The sequence below is a fragment of the Emys orbicularis genome, chromosome 3 (genome assembly GCF_028017835.1).
Source record: "Emys orbicularis isolate rEmyOrb1 chromosome 3, rEmyOrb1.hap1, whole genome shotgun sequence".
Taxonomy (NCBI): Eukaryota; Metazoa; Chordata; order Testudines; family Emydidae; genus Emys; species Emys orbicularis.
In genome coordinates, this window is record NC_088685.1 from 90,170,726 (window position 1) to 90,189,872 (window position 19,147).

Below are 19,147 nucleotides of genomic sequence, written 5' to 3' on the forward strand. Positions count from 1 at the left end.
ATTAAGGGTACTCTCCTTGGGTATTACCCTAACAGGACAGATGGAAGAGTATTTGCTGTTTAACATTCCATATATGGGCTAAGAAGTCATGTAATGTCCAAAAATTTGAAGTCCACAGATGAGTTGGGTCACATTGTAAAGAAAAAGACCACAAAGCAAATTTCTAATAGAGTTGCAGGGCCATTCATTCATTTATCTGAGAAACCCTTAGGGTCTTCCCCTGGGCTTGGTTTCCAAGAAGATACCTAGAGAATATCACTTGATTCATCACCTGTCACATCCATAGGGTAGTTCAGTTAATGAAGTGATAGTGTACTGAACATAATCTATTTCCCTTATGATGAGGCTGTGCACATGGTTAGGACTTGTGGCGCAGGAGTTGCTGTCAGCAAACTGACATCAAAGTCACCTTTTCTATTGCTACTAGTTATAATGGGAAAGATGCACCTTTTGGATTTTGCTCTGAGTAAGTTTTATTTTGGTAAGTAGCTCCCTATGGGATGTTCCATGCTTGGCATTTGAAAAATTTCAGCACAATATTGGAATGGGTGATTGCACAGGAGCCTGATTTACAGCATGTGATACACTACTTCGATAACTTTTTGTTTGCAGGCAGGGCAAATTGTGAGTGTGCACTAGCCTGCTGGCCACATTCTAGACCCTGGCTAATAAACCAGGGGTACCTCTGGAGCTGAAAAAAGAGGGACCCCTCTACTAAGCTGACCCACCTGGGGCCTGAGTTAGATATGTGGACTCTGGTATACGCAGACTCACCTAAGATAAGTGGAGGGAACTTCTGGGATTGATTGTCAAGGCAAGAGTAGCCAGGAAGGTTACACTGTGGGAGCTGCAATCTGTTAATGGGCATCTTAACTTTGCATGCTGAGCCGTGGCCCCAGGGCAGGCATTTTGCATCTGTCAGCGGCCACCATAAGAATATCAAAAGCCAACAGTTTTATAAGAGTTAATAAAATGATGGAGTATTTAGGAGTGTGGGAACAGCTTGAGTAATTTTAACAGAGTGTCTCTTTGGAGGGAGGAACGGATAATGGAGCAGATTTAAAGGTTCACTCAGATGCACTGGGAGGAATAGACTTTGGGGTATTTTACCAACGCAGGTGCTGTGCCTACAAACATCCCCCCCAGTTGGACACAAACTGGAATAGTAAAGGATACAACATTCCTTGAATTCTTTCCCATTTCAGTGGCAGTGCTCTTTGGGGAATGGATTTTACAAACTGTTTCTCCAAAAATGGAGCGGCAACATGGCAGAGGTACATATCAAACACCAGTCCCCTACGTCGTCCAGGGTTATGAGTCTAAAGGTTTATACTAGTGCTTAAATTTTAACATGCTGCAAAACACGTACCTGAGATTGACAATGGTATAGCAGATTCACTGTCCTAACTTTCGGATCTGCCACTGGGAGCCCACAAGGTACCCGCACAGATGCTGGTAGCACTCTGGTACTGTGGTGTATGATAGCTCTTGGGGTGTACAAAGATCGGTAGTGCAACAAACATTTAGGGCTTTATGACAGGTGTTTTAGCAGTTTTGTGCAATTTCAGAGGAGGGAGGGCCTGTCTAGGATATGGCACATTCCAGAGGACCAGATACTTCAGTACATGGGGTCATTGGCAACCTGTGGTTTGACATCAGGGGTAGGCAACCTATGGCACGTGTGCCGAAGGCGGCACGCGAGCTGATTTTCAGTGGCACTCAGACTGCCTGGGTCCTGGCCACCAGTCCGGGGAGCTCTGCATTTTAATTTAATTTTAAATGAAGCTTCTTAAACATTTTAAAAGCCTTATTTACTTTACATACAACAAGTTTAGTTATATATTATAGACTTATAGAAAGAGACCTTCTAAAAACGTTAAAATGTATTACTGGCACGTGAAACCTTAAATTAGAGTGAATAAATGAAGACTCGTCACACCACTTCTGAAAGGTTGCCGACCCCTGATCTACCATCTCCAGTCACCTCTCAGGCCTTATATTTGCCAGTAGGATTAGGGATTACCCAAATCTTTGTGATGGATTCTTATTTCAGAGGTTTTTAATGGGGTGGTCTCAAGACATCACTATTCAGACACTTAAGAGATTTGGGGCAAGTTCTCAACAAAATATGCAAAAATGGACAGGAGGTGGCCTTGTTCAAGGCTGAATTCCTAATGGTGGGTTGTTGTTTTTTGAGCTTTTAGTGAGAAAATTAGTGTCTGAGTCAGTGAGGGAAGGAAGGATTTTGAATGGAAGGATTTACAGGAGGAGGTGTGAAAGGTCATTCAAACCTTGAGGATGTCAATAACAGATCTGAGCAGGCAAGGAGTCCATAATGCTACAGAAGGGCAGTGAGGCAAAGATTTGCCTAGTAGAAGCACTGAAGGAATTATATAGCAATGAGACCAGTTGGAGACAGGCTCCTCTTTATTCATGGGGATGGAAGGCCCCGCATAACATACCAATTTGTTATAGTTTTAAGAAATGGGCTTACGAAGTTGGGGCTACTGATGCATGAATTCCCACCCATTCTGGATGGGGGCTGTGGTTCACTTAGGGCTAGAGTGATTCAGGCAACTGGACAATGGCATTCAAATGCGTATAGGTCATATGAGAGACCCAAAGCAGAGAATCAGAGCTAGTTTTTCTGTGTTTCCAATTTCAGAACCATGCAAACAGACCAAGTGGGCAGTGGTGTGATCTCAAGGCACAGGAGCATAGGCAGGCTTCTGGGTCATCTGGAGGATCACATCTGGGACTAGGCAGTGAGACAATCCCGAGCTGGCATGGAAGGAGGGGCATGCTCAGGGACCAGCCAATGCCCCTTGCACACTCTTTGGCAGCCCAGGAGCAGGAACCAGATGTGATTATTGTTCACCTCTGTGAAAACGATTTAGGATGGTATAAGGGGGTTGACTTAATAAACAGAACGAAGAGGGGTTTCGGGCAGACAGAAGATTTCCCTTCCCCCCCCCCGGGTGATGATTATTTGGTCTGACATATTGGGTGCAGGGCATAGTAGGGAGCAGTGAAGCCTCCAAGGGTGAATAAGACCATGAAGAGTGTAAGTAAGGTGGTGGCTAAATTCATACATGAATAAGCCCCTTTGGTTATTCCACATCTGGACATATCTTACTGGGCGCCCACGTGATTCAGGGAGGATGGGGTACACCTATCCAATTGGAAGGCAGATTTATTTTTGTCCAATATTAAGGAAGGAATCAGTGAATATCTAGGAACCTGCCAGAGGCTGGAGGAGGTAGCCAAGCATAACTTGCACATGTCCAGTGCAGGAACTTGTTACGGAAGGGGTACAATCATTGTATAAAAGGGAATGGAAAAGGATGTAAAGGAAAGCATCCCTTAAGGGAGCTGAGGTGGGGGTTGGAGCTCCTACATGTTACAGCAGGGACCCAATCCCCTCTCCTGCTCTTACCCCTTTAACCCTCTTACAAGGGAGGACAGCTGGGACCAGGCTGAGGCTTATGCAGCAATGATTAGGAAAACTATTATGATCCTGCACTGTACAATTTATTTTTTAGTACTCCCAGATATCTTAAGTGAATAAAGTTGCAGCCTAATTAAACCACATCCCTTGCCTTCTGCTTTTCTTCCAGCATGGCCAGACAATGAATCTACAACCCTGCAGCGTAAGAATCACTGTTGTCTGGGCAACGAGAGTCAGCACAGAATGAAACACAGAACACTTAAGAATGAAAAGCATTGAAATCAATTGTTTCTGTTTGCGTAGAAAGGAGACAAAGGGGCATGAGTGTGTTTGGGAAGCTTGAGGGGAGAAAGCAAATCTTTTTAAGGACAAGGTTGAAGGAGATCGTGGATAGGATGCGTTTTGGGCTTGTTAGCCTCCTAGAGTTTGTGAAAGGGGAACTCAGAGCTGTGTACACATGCATCATTCCTGTAACTCTTCCGATAGTGTGGGTAAGGTTGCATATATTTTCTGTAGTGGTACTACCTTTTCTACCAAAAGGAAAAAGATTCACTATTACAGCATTTAGAAAAGCATTAACCTGCAAAGAAAAGTTGAGGTGAAAAGAACCCGAGGACTACAAATGTCAAAAAAAAAGCTAAGAGCAATGTGAAGGAAGACTGCATTGCCTATACTGGCTGAATGGGATCACTTCACACGCCGAGACAATACAACAAAAAAATCTCAAACGGTAGAGAACAGTAATCATTCTGTTCCTTCAATTGCTTTTGAGTAACAGAGGATGACGCAGAGGAAGAGTAGGATGTAAAGTGCGTTTCCTAGAGGCTTCAGAAGATACAGGACAGAATCTGCTTTCAGGAATAACTAAGTCAAGAGTAATTCTACTGAAGACAGTGAACAGAGATGAGAGAATCTAGTGTCTAGTAAGAAAAATGTTGGAATTAGCAAAATCTTCCAAAAACTGAGAGGAAAAAGGCAAACGACCAAGCCAACACATAATTTTGAAATTTTACTATAAGCCATTTCAAATGTGGTCTGAAAGATATATTGTCCCAAGTCAAGACTGTTGAAACTTCTGGGGTGTGTATCTCTGGGTTTTATACTGCCGCCCATCACCATAGTATCTGAGTCCCTTCCATGAAAAATCAATACCAAACAGTAAAGTCCCTAATAGGGACTTACGTATTCAAAAATTGGATACAATGGAAGAGTTGCAATCAAGAAATTTATGGTTTAAGGTCAAAGGTAGCTTAATTTAATAAAAGTGAAAAACAGCATATTTGTTTACACCAGTGGCTCTCAACCTTTCCAGATTACTGTACCCTTTTAGGAGTCTGATTTGTCTTGGGTACCCCCAAGTTTCACTTAAAAACTACTTGCTTACAAAATCAGACATAAAAATACAAGTGTCACAGCACACTATTATTGAAAAATTACTTTCTCATTTTTACCATATAATTATCAATTGAATATAAATATAGTACTTACATTTCAGTATCAGAGGGGTAGCCGTGTTAGTCTGAATCTGTAAAAAGCAACAGAGGGTCCTGTGGCACCTTTAAGACTAACAGAAGTATTGGGAGCATAAGCTTTCGTGGGTAAGAACCTCACTTCTTCAGATGCAAGACATCTGAAGAAGTGAGGTTCTTACCCATGAAAGCTTATGCTCCCAATACTTCTGTTAGTCTTAAAGGTGCCACAGGACCCTCTGTTGCTTTTTACATTTCAGTGTATAGTATATAGAGCAGTATGAACAACTCATTGCCTGTATGCAACTTTAGTTTGTACTGACTTCACTAGTGATTTTTATGTAGCCTGTTGTAAAAATAGGCAGATATCTAGATGAGTTGATGTACCCCCGGAAGACCACTGCATATCCCCAGGGGTATGCATACCCCCTGTTGACAAAGACTCAAGGTCTAAGAGATTAAAACAAAGTTGCACAAACCAGAACTATATTAAGTTCCTGAGGGATGTTGGATTTTAGGGGATGACAAATTTATTTGCTACCCATCCACCATGAATTGGACTAATAAGTTTAAGAGCAAGTTTGGTTCTGATAACATGTGATAGAAAGCAACTTCAGCATCCTTATGAGAGTTTAGACAGAAGAATATATTTCAGAATTAATATTTACCATTAGGAATTTCACAATCTAAGGCAACAGCAGTCTCGTATGTCCAACATCGAGCAACATTACGAATAGTATATCCTCCTCCTCCTAGCATCAGCAGTGGCAAGTTAAAAGTCTTTACAACCTCCACACATTTAGCATGACCTACCAAAAAGATTTAAAAGCAAATTAAAAAATAAATAACTATTAATTTCTATTCAAAAAGTCAGATGAACCTAATTAAAATGAAAGTGCTAGAATTAAGCTTCAGCACAGCACTTTTAGTTCTTAACTGAATTAATCTCATTTGAACAAAAACAGATGTCAGGATTGGTAAATGAGAAATGGACAGAACCCGAGGCACAATATTTCCATCTTAACATTTTCTCTTACCTTGCATTAACACCTTCGCAATTCTCTCTTTTCCAAAATGTTGTCTTTTTTATAACTTACATAGGCATGCAAGGACAAATATTGGGCCAGATTCTTGGATCAGCGCAGTGCAGGAGCCAGAATGGAACAGGCTGCAGCTACCCGATCCTCCCTGGTTCCATGCTGACCTCAGCACGCTTTAGAGCAGCCCTTGAGCTGCTCTGGAGTATACTAGCTGATTAGATCCACAACGAGCCATATGGCAGTGAGAGAGCATTAGTTATGGGGACAAAATCTCCATCTAGGGAGAGAGAGCTACTTTCTACATCTTTTGTGCTGCTGGAATGTCACAGAATGGACCACATCACAGTTCAGGATCTGGCCTTCACTCAGTGATTATTTTGAGAACAGTCTTGTGGTTAGGGTATTGGACTGGGAATTGGGAGATGTGGGCTCAGTTTCCAGCTCTCCTGAAAACTTTATGTATGACCTTAGATAAGTCACTTGCGGTGGGATTTTCAAAAGCATCTAAGAAAATGGTTCTCAACCAGGGGTCTGCTGCAGAGCCATTTTGGTGGGGTGGGGGGGGGGGAGCCCAGTGCCCCCCATAGAGCTAAAGCCCTGGCGCCCCCACAAGGCTGAACCTGGGAGCTGCGGGGCTGAATCTTGGAGCCCCAAGATCCAGTGCCACCATGGGGTTCGAACCTCAGTGCCCCCCACAGGGCCAAAGCTGGGAGCTGCGGGGCTGAAGCCGGGGTGGGGCAGAAACCCCAAACCCAGTGGGCAGAGTTGGGAGGGTGATGCCCCTCCCCACAAACTACAGTACCTTACCCAGAGAGGGCAAGTTCCAGGGGCAGCTCCATGCCCCGCCCACCTTCTCTCCACCTGTCTCCTGGCCAGGTCAGAGTTTGGAAACTGGAGCTGGGCAGTTCAGGGCATCTGCTGCTCTGGCGGGTGCCATGGAGTGGGCAGCCACGACGGTCCCGTCTCCTGGTCCCTGGGGTTGTGGCCGCTCCTCAGCTCCCTTTGACTGCTCGGGCAGCCAGTAATAGCCAACCAGGTGGGGGGACCCAGCTCCAGGGCTGACAGAGTCCTCATGGAACAGTGACCATAAGTGGGGGGACCCTGCCAGCACACAGTCCCTAGCAACCACCCTGCCTGCACACAGTCCCAGCTACTCCTCTCCCTGCACCCTGCCCTTAGCTACCTCCTGCCTGCACCCTGAGCAGTTTTCAAACTCTTTGAGCTGCGCTCCCCGCATCTGAGTTATAATTTTTGGTTGTTTCCCCCCCCACCCCCCTCCGCCAAAACCCCAATGGGTGGGGTGGCCTGATGAGGTGAGTCAGGGGTTGGAGGTGTCGTTTCTTACCCAAGCTCTGTCCCCCCCCCCCCCCCAATAGTCAAACTATGCCTATGCCCGAGGCACTCCCCCTCCATCCCCCGCTGGGCCCTGGAGTTTTTATAGCATGTTGAGGGGCCTCAGAAAGAGAAGGTTAAGAACCCCCAATTTAAGAGACTTACATCTTTCAATGAACTTGTGTTCCTAAGTATGTATCTAGCTAAACCTTTAAGAATTGTCACCTTAAAGAAAATTATGATGATTCAAATAAGTCTGAAGAATATGTTAGTGACTACTATTACAATGAAACAGTTGTCAATGTATTTTTTTTTTTTCTTTCTTTAGAAAAGCGTACTGACAGAATTCAGTAAGTATCAAAAGAATGTTACTTCTCCTCCCCATTTTGCTAATACTAACATACAATTTTAGTTGTACAGATTGAGGAAGATTTTTTTTAATTATTAAAATGAAGAGAGTTCTGGGAAATTTAATAATGTGGACGAATATTAAAGTAAGGTACAGCACATCTTAGTTTACTAGCAAATTCAGTGCTGCAATTAATATTCTCAATTCAAGAAGATAGGTAATTTGGCATACTGAAAAAGTATTCACAGTTAAATACAGCTAGTCACATCACAAAGTGACCCCACGGTTGTAGACTATGTACATTACAGAAATTTAAATCCAGCATAAGATTGTGGAAATCATACATTTGGTATATTACCCCACAATCTAAAACTGAGCTGCACAGCTATGGAAAAACGAGGGAAGCCCAAGGAATTCCAAACCAAAAGGAACTAAAGAGATAATGAAAAAACAAAAATGGAGGAAGAAATGAGACTAGGAAGAATAAGATAATGCACAAAATCTAAAGAAGAAATGGTTATGGAAAAGGTGGAAATGCAAGTTGCTTAATTTTAGTAAATGGATGTGGGTGAGAGAGAAAAACAACTGTCTCTCGATCTCTTTGGCTACCAGTCTCATTCATGATGACAGGCGGTGAATTGGACTGGTGGCCAGAAGAGAACGAATATCCGACTTAACTTGCCAACTTCAACCTCTCTCCCCTCAAACATATTATTTGATAGTGATTTGGAGAATGAAGGCTCCTTTCTCCTAAATAAAAGCTAATCAAACCCATGCATTCTACCTAACAGGCATTATTGTGCATCTGTGAGCATTTTCTCTATTGTTTACCTTTGACAGTAAGATTAAAACACCCCAACCTGTCACCAGATAATGAATCCGCTCCACACTGCAATACCACGGCACTGGGCTGGTACATTTCCATCACTTTGGATATGATCTATATATAAACAATATAAAATAGCAAATCTTAAATTCAACCTCACAACAACCAGGCAGCTTTTCAAATAGGGTTTAGACAATACTCACTGGCTTGAATATCTGCCCATATGATTCATCATCTATACCATCTCTCATTGGAAAATTAACCGCATAGTATTTGCCTTTCCCAGCTCCAATGTCCTACAAAGGAAGTTGACAAATACACTATTACTAAAGAAGATAATGCTTACCAAATCATAGTAAACCACGTGTCTTAAAATATGTGCTATTATTCAGAACAAAAAAAGCAGCTTGCTTAATTCCCTATTCTTCTACAAGATCAGTCTGAAGCATAAAATGTATATGCCAAAACTAAAATGGAGAAAGTGTACCATCCCCAATATATTAAATTTTTTTTTAAATTTAATGATTAAGAGAGCAAAAGTACCTTTATATGTTCCTCCATAAAAATGGAAGCTTTTAAAATAGAAGAGAAACTGTACTTGCAGATTGGAAGGGAGTAACCAGCCATATGGCCAGTAATCCCCCTCCTCTCCCGCCCCCCGCACCAATCCCCCGGTTGGCTGATGCATGGAGTAACAATGAAACCTTTAAAAATAAGCCATACATTCACATCGATATAAAATGTGCCATAACGGTCTATTAAGTGATTGATATGAGCAACAAGAAATAGATGCTTCCTTTCCCCTAAACAAATGCTTCCAATTAATTAAGGAGGTAAAAAGCTTCCAAAATAAAAGGAAGTTTACTAATAGGTCTGAAAACCATAATAAGCCAGAGGATTTTTGTAACTGGCTTAACACTGGTCAATTACTGGAGAGCAGAATACAGCAATCAGTTATTATTTTAAGTATGTTGACCCAGGTCCAAATTTTACTGGGTTAATTGAAAAACACTGTTGCTGCACACATGGCAAATTTTACAGTAAGCCAATTTGAGTATTTTCCAGTTTTTTGTAATTGAGCAGTTTTATTGGTAGTATAATAGCAATCTGTCACCTGGAGAAACTGCCTATTTTTTAAGTAAGAGCCAAAAACTACAAGGTGAACTCATAGAATACTAAGTGGTAAATGATTCTCAACCCCTCCCCCACTCTCTTTTACCATCAGCATGGATTCCCCTTTTGATTTCCCCAAGCTTTAATTACACTATTAAACTTGACGTGATAATCATGCACGCAAGATGCTTACTTAAGTCACAAGAACAAAACATCTAAAAAAGCAGGTTAAAAAAGTCTGAAAAAAATCAATAGTTCAACTATTTATATAAATAGTTCTGAGGATACAGACATCTAGACAATATTGACCATGGCACCCAAGACACACATTTTCATTTTGGTGACTGTCAGACTAACATTTTCAGAGGGCTATGTTGGTATACACTGAAAATACTAAAAGCTACCATCTTTTTCAACTGCATCAGCCTAGGTCACAAATATGTGCATCTGTGTATGCAGCACTAGGTAGATTCTCAACTGATTTATCAAGGCACACTGTGAAACAAGAGGGTCTATGCAGGCATCCGCCAAGTTGAACAGAAGCTCAAGTAGGCTTAACCCCAAGGGAGCTGATGTGGCTGAACTAGAAGCCTCAAGCATTCAAAAAGCTGGAGAACAGAGCTGGGAGGAGTTTTCTGGATAGAAAGTTTATTCATCAAAACATGCAGTTTTGGGTCAATCTGAACAGGAGGTACTGATTTTACCCAATAGCCAAGTGGTTAGAGAATTCACCCAAGCTATGGGAGACCAGTTCAAATCCCCATTTGGCCTGATGTGGAACTTGAGTCTTTCACACTGCAGGTAAATTCCCCAACCACTGAGCTATAGGTAGGGCCCTTAGTTTTCAGTTTTTCCCAGGAATTTATCAGTGTTTACTACCACAACAACAAAAACAGGTGAAAAATCAGTGCAAAAAAACTATTAATTTTTCTGGGTAAATATCACGGTTTATTTTGGTGGATGGAAAGACAGGGGAAAAAAGCGTTCAGTAGATTAATGCTTTGAATTCCATTCATCAATGTGGTTTGCTGCAGAACTAAAACAGAACTCAAAACACAATGCCATCTCTGAGTTTAAGAAAACAATATATCTCTAATCCCAAAATAAAACTTTTCATTTGAATAAACAGTTTACTGTTGTAGACTCAGAACTATTAGCTTATAAATATTTACATTTAATAATTGGGCCACATCATTTGCAGCGCATACACTCAACTTCATCCTTTTCTCCTGTTTTTGTTTTTTTTAAACTTTCAAATACTTCATGTTCTGAAACATTCTGATACACTAAAATGGGAAGAAAATGAAAATTTGTATCAAATCTTTAAACCGTTATCTGCTAACAGCTTGAAACGTGTATGTGGTGGGCATGAGATTCATCAGTCCATTCAGATGCGCATGCATCTTCAGAGCTTGCATGGGTGTCTGTTTATTTATTGTGTGTATCTTCTAGACTAATACATAGCCTTACTTCAACAGGCAGCTTTGCATATACACACACAGACTAATGTATTATCGTAATCTCTCTCTCTATATATAGAGACAGATATCGATTAATCTTATGCAATGTATTTTCCTAATAAAACAAGTTATTTTTTATATATTTGAATGATACAGAAGTAGGGTGAAATTGGAAAAAAGGGAATTTTTTAGTAAAAATTAGTTTAAACAGAAAACGAAGGGGCTTAGCTAAAGGATATTCTGGGATGAGTCTCTCTCACTCTCCCCTTAAAGCTGTTCAACCAGTAGTTAAAGCACTCACTTGGGAGGTGGGAGACCTGGGTTCAAGTTCCTGTCATACATCAGGCAGAGCAGGGATTGGAACCTGAGCCTCTCACATCTTAGGTAAATGCCCTAACTACTGGGTATAAAGGGGGCAACACCTCCTTCAGTGGTTTTGTGAATGGCATTTTCAAGCTTCCTTTGCTTTTAATAAAAAAGCAGTTAAAAATGCTAAGAGAAATATACTAGGTGGTGCTATACTAAGCAGCCAGCTCCAGCACAGAATCCTGACTCGAGGGGGAATGTTTGTTAATGCTTACTTTAAAGGGCTTCCTTAAGCCTTCCTTCTGTGTTAGCCTTATAGGCTCTTTTAACAGAACAAGTGAAAGCCTGACATTCTTTTCTAATTGGGATCTGATAGCTAGAGGAGAACTCTTAAGAAAACATCTGCATCCATATACATTACAGTTCATTCCAAAAGACTATTTACAAGCAGTGATTATGACTATGTGGGATGGAAGTCTATTACAGTTGAGGTATCATTTGTCATTCTGAAGATTCACCATAAAAAATACTAAGAACAGAGAAGATACTTTTCTGTTTGTTTTATTTTATTTCAGCCATCTAAAGCATTTAAGTCCTTGTGTCTTCAAGGTGGCTAGCTAAAGAATACAGGAAACTTCATGCGAAGTGACTTCTCACCGACAACTGCAAACTACCCAAGCCTTCAGAAGAAATGTGCCTTCGTTAAATAATGATAGCGTTTTGCCATTACAATAATCCCGTTTTAGCTGCTTTTTGTTTGAATCAACAGTACCACCTTGTGGCCAGTCAAGTTATGTCACAAAAATACACACCTCTGATTTCTATAACAAGTGATATAGAAGGAATTTAACAAAACCAAGCAACTCTATAACTGCGGAATTGCCGCCAATAGCCAGACTGAGATGGACAGTCAGCACATTAGTGACAACATTTAACTATTAGTCTCCACAATATCCACCGTGAATCATCAACTCTTACTCCCAGCTCCACCCTGGGAATACTGGTGATGTTGCATCACATAACAAGATCTCCAGGAGCCATCGCAAAGGTGGCAAGAAAATAATGGTGCCTACCTATCTTTCACAACAACGTTTTGTGTAGTTCTGAACTATTTTATGCCCCTTTTGAAAGTTACAATTAACTCCCCAAACACAGCTGATGTCACTGACATAGCACACACTGGAGTGTCAGAGCAAGAATCTGATCCATAATTAATCTGCATATTAAAGAGTTTACAGCCAATAATATACTATAGTCTTACTACTGTAGGTATTCAGCATACATTTCTAGAGTTAAAAAGGGACACCTTTTCAGATCACTCACAATTCTAACAAGTTTAGGGGTATGTCTACACTTAAAAGACTAAAGTGTAGAAACCACCTCTGTGGATGGGAGGGATTCTCCCATCAGCATAGGTAATCCTACCTCCCCGAGAGGTTGTAGCTAGGTCAACAGAAGAATTAAGTGTTAATGCTTGCATTTTTACAGTATATAGTTTACATTAGAAACCAGACAGAAATTCTTCCGTCGACCTAGAGCTGTCTACATGGGTACTTTGGTCGACTTAATTTTGCTACTCAAGGGTGTGGATTTTTCACACCTGATTGACAGAGTTAAACAAGCTAATTTTCTAGACTAGACCAAGCCTAGAAAGTATAGATTAAGTTTTTGTTGTTGTTGTTTGTTTGTTTAGTAAGTGAACATGCAGGGCCAGGAGATCAGGTTCCTAATCCCAGCTCTGCAATAGATTCTGTGACCTCTTGGGCAATATACAATCTCTGTGCCTGTGTTCTCTATCTGTATTTACCAACCTCACAGGAGTTGCAAGGCTTAATATGTTAATATCTATGAAGCGTTTTGGTATCCTTAGATGGGGGGCACTATAAAAATGCAAAGCATTAACACTAAGCAACATGAGAAATATCTTCCAACACAGTTGGCATTTTTCAGATACACATAGTATTGTACTGTAAATATCAAATTTTGATTGTTTGTGACACATAAAAGCAGTTCAAAAGTTAAAAAACGTTCTCTGCAAAGAGCACCTATTTTTCCTACTATATGTAACATGGCTGAAAATGCAGAGGCCATCATCAAATACACTACACCTTTTTCCTACAGAAGTGCCAAAGTCTAGATGATTTAAGTCAGTTATATTTGAAACTGATCTATTTAGTAAGCAGCTTGTCCATTTCCATATGGGTTGAGTTAACTTGCTAAAAAAGTCCTGAAGATTTCCCAGGCGAATTCTGAAGATTTGTCAGGGAGCTGAGTAGTCCACAGAATATGGCATTTCCCCCCCAAATTTAATTATTGTGAGAAGAAGGAATTATGACCAAACACTAAAAATGAACATTTGCAAGAAAAGGAGAAGTAAAAGCTAGTTTAATCAAGTCGTAAATTCACATTTGACCTTACCCTTAAATCCCCTGTGCCAGGAAAATATTCACCATATTTATGGAATGATACTGTCATGACACGGTCCGTTGTATAAAATGCTTCTTCAACACCATCACCATGATGGATATCAATGTCAATGTATAACACTCTTTGGTGATATCTGGAAAAACCACACACATACATGTGAAAAAAGGATGCAAGAAAAAGTGGCGTGATTTAAGTCAGTGCTATGACATTCAGCAGTCGGAATGTAAATATAGCACAGGAAAATGAAATCTTAACTATCTAACCAAAAGCATGATAATAACTGAAGCTACCACATCCATTCAAAGAAAATAAATGTAAAAACAAAGATCAATTGATTCATTTCTTCAACACCAAAAGCATTCTATATTTAGCCTCCCTGTCACCCAGTAAGAATCTACATTTTGCATTCTCTTCCCACATTCCGCCCCTCTCCCCTCTCACTCCTCCCCCGCCCAATCACCACCACTGTTGTGATAACTGGGCCTACAAATATACCCAAATTGTGAGCTCAACTGTAAAGAGAGAATAAGTGTCACAATAACTGATGATAAATGTTGATGGGAAAAGGTGCAAAAGCAAGATAGAAAGACTGAATTAGTGCAAACAAAAAAAGCTTATTGATGTAACTCAAGTATTGGTAAGCAAGAAAAGTGTGGAACCAGAATTCAGTGAACAAAAATTGGTATCTTGGAAACTAGGCCTAGTTGGTGAACAAAATAATGAGAGGACACCCACTACTCCCTTCTGGAGTCCTCAAAAAGAGACTTTGGCTGGGGTAGGCTTCGAAGCACACTATTGTGACACTAACTGAAAAACGAGAGGAGAAGGAGCAAGTTCCACCATCATGGCTGCCTCCCCCACGATCTTCTGAGACCCTGGACCTCCTTTGGCATAATCCTGAGAAATGTCGTGATAAGACTGGGACTGAGACAGGGACCCAGATGACATCACTACCTCCTGTGGAATCCCGGCCACCACCTGGGAAGGGAGACGGTCTCTTGCATGTTATCCCTCCAGGTCCTTTTCCTTTCCCACCTTATTTCTTTTCTTTCTTATCCCTCTAATAAAAGTCTAGATTAGCTGGGCAAGATTATAATGTTGCAACACCACTGTACACTTGTGACCAGAAAAAGGCAAATAAATGCAAAGCCCAAAAAACATGATGCTAGCACAAATTTGCCATGGCTTGGAGTGGCTGATTAGACTGCGTGCCATGCCTGTGTTTTTCTAGCAGTGAGGTTGTACATAAAAGTAAACACGAGAGACAAAAGCTGCATTTCCTTCTTTCCTGTTCTCCCCCCCACCCCCTTTTGTATGCACTTGTCTTCTTTAAAAACGGGATTGGGCTTTAACAGTAGCAGCAGCGACAACTCGAGGCCATCCCAAGTAACTATTTCTCTTTCCCCAAAAAGGACAGTTACTAACGTCTTTAATACCATCTAACAGACTGTCAGACAAAAGTTTTTTTTCTTTCTAAAAACTCTCCTGCCAAAAGGAAAGGGAACAAGGGATGTTGCTAACATGAAAGTGTGACGCTCTGTACCTTGGAGGACCCCCCAGGACCCCCATGTTCATCCTTGTAAAATGATTGTGTGGTATTCAATGCAAAGTTTGTCACGTCAGGTGTCTTCAGAAGGCTCATGATGTATTGAGCATTGTTGTTATAGTAATGTTATAGGTTATAATTTCATTTATATAGTTATGATGCTGAAAATGTATCCTCATGGCTTAAGCAAGCTCAGAAAAAAAACTCTCCAGAAGCAGAGGGGCAGTTCACACCTCATCGGGGCGTGGATGGGACAAACCCAGCCCAGCCTCACAGGATCAAAGGGCACTGGCCTAGGCAGCAACAAAAGAATCTGTTAGACTCTCGAGGGAGTCACCCCCCCATTCTTTGGTCAGTTTGGAACTACGATGTGGTATGCTCACCTGACTCTGAAGGGGGGCAGGGGGAAGGGGGGAGGGCAAAGCCAAGAGGGAAGAAATGCCCGCTTTTATCATGTCCTAACTGGACACTGCAAGACGGAGGTTCCTAGGGCTGTGTCTGGGACCGGAGATATTGGCTAGTGTCATTTGGTTGCACAATCCAAGGAGCAGCTTACATGCCAGAGGCTGTGCGCGAACAGCCCAGGAGTGGGGGTTCCCACAGCAGAGTCGGGTAAGGCTGGTTCCCAGAGTCAAGGATTGTAGTGACCTAGCAGATCACCGGTCCAGATAACACCAGAGGGGAACGTCAGAGAAAGCCTTACTTAATGTTTTACATTTCAAATGCTTTAACTTTTTCCATTTTATTATTTTTAATAAAAGGTTAAAATGATGTTTAATGGTGTGTTTGCCATGATACTAAGCAGGCTGAGTCTCTGTATACCAAACCCTGAACCTTGCTTAACACTGTTTAATGTTGGACAGTAACAGGGTCATATGGGTTATGTTAACATCCTTGACTCTTTGGGCCCATATATTCCATCTAAATTAATACACTCATCTGCCCTTTCCCACTTTTTTCTTCTTTCTCTCTCTCTCTTACTGAGATCTGTTCCAGCCCCTCCTCTCCCTTTCCTTTTCATAGTCATAATCTGTTTTGTTCACTCTGTCAACCTCAGACATTTTCTTTCAATCTCCTCAATAAGCATGGATTTTACAACAGAAAGCCTCCCTCTCATGGTGCATGTGCTAAAGGAATTTTCCAAGAACACACTGCCAGTAAATGTAGAGAATTACTTTAGTTCAAACGATACAGTTCCTGTGAACTCCTAATCTTGTAGTTTGTCTCCCCTTCCCCACACCCTCAAATATGAAGTGTTTATACTTCCAAGTTCATTTAACTTAATACATAAAATATTATACAACTGGAAACCTGTTTAAACCTACTAATAGAGTTTCAAATAATCTAATATTTCTCAACCCTTGGGGACACAACTTTTTATAATATTGTTGTGGAATAATGTAAATTAGTGATATCTGAGAAGCTATATACTGAAGCTTCCTATGAATAGGCACAAAGCAAAGTTTCCTTTCATTATGGGTATAATGAACAAGATTACTTTGCTCAGTCACATGAGATGATGATTGGAGCCCTGGTTATTGCTGGGGCTGGAATGCAGGGCTCATGTCCTGGGTGCATGTGAAGGATTCAGCAGAGTGGGAGGTTTGGATATTGGATATTCTCTTTGCATTCTCCTTAATTTTTTTAAACACTCTTTTACTGTGTTCTCACAGATTACGGCAGGGGTCTCAAACACGCGGCCTAAGGAGTTATTTGCTGCGGCCCGCCAAGCTCCCCGCCCCCCCGGAGTTATTTCCTGCAGCCCCTGAGCTCCCCTCCCCCGCCCCCCTCTTCCCCCAGCGCACCGCATCCCCGCTCCTCTGCCTACCTCCAGGTACTTCCTGCCACCAAACAGCTGTTTGGAGGTGCTTAGCACTTTCCAGGAGGGAGGGGGGGGAAGAAGCGGGGATCCACACGCTCTGGGGAGGAGGCAGAGAAGAGCGGGGCAGGGGACTTTGCGGAAGGGGTTGGAATGGGGACGGAGAAGGAGTGGGAAGAGGCGGGGCCTCATGGAAGGGGTGGAGTGGGGGCGGGCTTTTGTATCTTTATATGAAAAGGTGTCAGTGATGCAGCCCTCGGGCCAATGTACTAGTCCTCTTGTGGTCCTCATGGTGATTTGAGTTTGAGATCCCCGGATTACAGCTTTCCCTTTCCATCTCAACTTGATGTGCCTGGCAGATTGAGGCCCTCTGAGTTGAAGAAAGAGACAATCAAGTACCTAGAGGTTAACTTTTCTAAGAGATGTTGTTTATATTTTAAATAAAGGGACAGAGTCAACTTAAAAATATATCTATATACTTCCATCTGAAAATTCTGTACTTAGTGTTGTTACAAGTAACCCCAAAGGCTACTGGTAATTGAAAGGTAATTTTATCTCTATTTTTCCTTTTTTTCCAGTCTGTTTATTTGTATGTTGGACAGCACTCTGCGCAGTCACTTTCACTGTTTTGTTAACGGTCACTTACATTACTCCTGTACTGTTGTAGGGGATTAACTGTGTGATCTTCTCCAAGAGAGTGCCCACCAATAGCAGCAGCAAAGCTGGAACCAAAGAGGCAGCAGGCAGGCATGCAGAGAGAGAGAAATCAAAGGAGGGGGGGAGGAAAGGGGGGGGTCCTGATTATGTGTAGTGGTGTTGACCTCATGCTCCCACAAAAAATCCTTATTTTAAAAAGGATCATGGAAGAAGAACCTTGTCTTTTTTTTTTTAAATCTCAGGAAATATGCTCTAGTAGGAAAATTGTATTTTTTAAAATATGGTCAACTTCGAACTGAGAAAGTCACTTTACAGGAAAAGGTAGGTGTCCCTGTCGGCTTAGTACCTCTAAATTAAGCCCTGCTTAAACTTTTATTTTCCTTGCTTGTATGTGATTTAGTATGGATTTCTTGTAACCCAAACGGGGACAGAATTTTTTTTAAATTCATATTGTGCTGGTTCAATGTATGCTATGAAAATTCAAGCCACCTTGATTATTGTGTATTTCATAGTAACCTTTAAACATCTTAACACCAAGTTTTCTGACATCTTTAGATCACAAGGGTAAACTTACTTCAGCAGCTCTAGGATAGCAAGCACAATATCATTGACGTAACAGAAACCAGATGCCTCTGACTTCTTAGCATGATGGAGTCCTCCAGCCCAATTAACAGCCATGTCAGTCTGTTGTCTATTTAATTTTACTGCCCCAGCTAAAATCATTAAGAAAAAAGTTAAATGTCTTTGAAAGTACTGGAAGAAAAACTAATAACATTTCTTGTAACAAGATTACCTCTTTATGCCATTTCTTTCAAGTCCATTTTGGACTTGCAGTTTTTAAAAACTTTAAAATATTACCATATTTGGTATTAAACAATCTGACAGATTTGATGCTTCACACAAAGCCACATACCACACACATTACTATGATCAAGCGCTCGAAAGCTTGTCTCTCTCATCAACTGACTATGGTCCAATAAAAGATATTACCTCACCCACCTGGTCTTTCTACTATCCTGGGACCGACATGGCTAAAACAACGCTGCTTACGACTAAAGCATTGTACTGATTGGTTTTAATTGCTACTGCCATTTTAATATATTAAAAAAAAAAAAATTAAGAAAACCACAAAGCCCACATCATCATCATATACCTACCAACAGAGCCTCCTGTTGACAGCTGGCAGAACTCAAACAGTCCATCAAACACAGGACAATCTTCTCCAACATTAACTTTGTAAGAAAAATGTTGTTAGTTTTCAAGTACATAGTCCTAATATGTGCAGAGGTATTACAAACATATTACTCAAAAACACTCAAATGTAACCAGTAGTATGGTTATAGTTCAAGTTCAGT

General features: G+C 41.2%; 1 protein-coding gene across 2 annotated transcripts in view; it reads right to left on the reverse strand.

Annotated features, from left to right (window-relative positions):
* HDAC2 (histone deacetylase 2) overlaps nucleotides 1-19,147 on the reverse strand; it is a 44,702-nt gene that overhangs the window by 10,987 nt on the left and 14,568 nt on the right. For both annotated transcript variants that reach the window (XM_065402059.1, XM_065402060.1), the window contains exons 4-9: nucleotides 18,950-19,024; nucleotides 18,367-18,505; nucleotides 13,762-13,903; nucleotides 8,668-8,760; nucleotides 8,470-8,578; nucleotides 5,586-5,726 (exon numbers count right to left, since the gene is read on the reverse strand). In XM_065402059.1, the coding sequence (XP_065258131.1) occupies nucleotides 5,586-5,726; nucleotides 8,470-8,578; nucleotides 8,668-8,760; nucleotides 13,762-13,903; nucleotides 18,367-18,505; nucleotides 18,950-19,024 (699 nt within the window). The remainder of the gene's footprint in view (nucleotides 1-5,585; nucleotides 5,727-8,469; nucleotides 8,579-8,667; nucleotides 8,761-13,761; nucleotides 13,904-18,366; nucleotides 18,506-18,949; nucleotides 19,025-19,147) is intronic.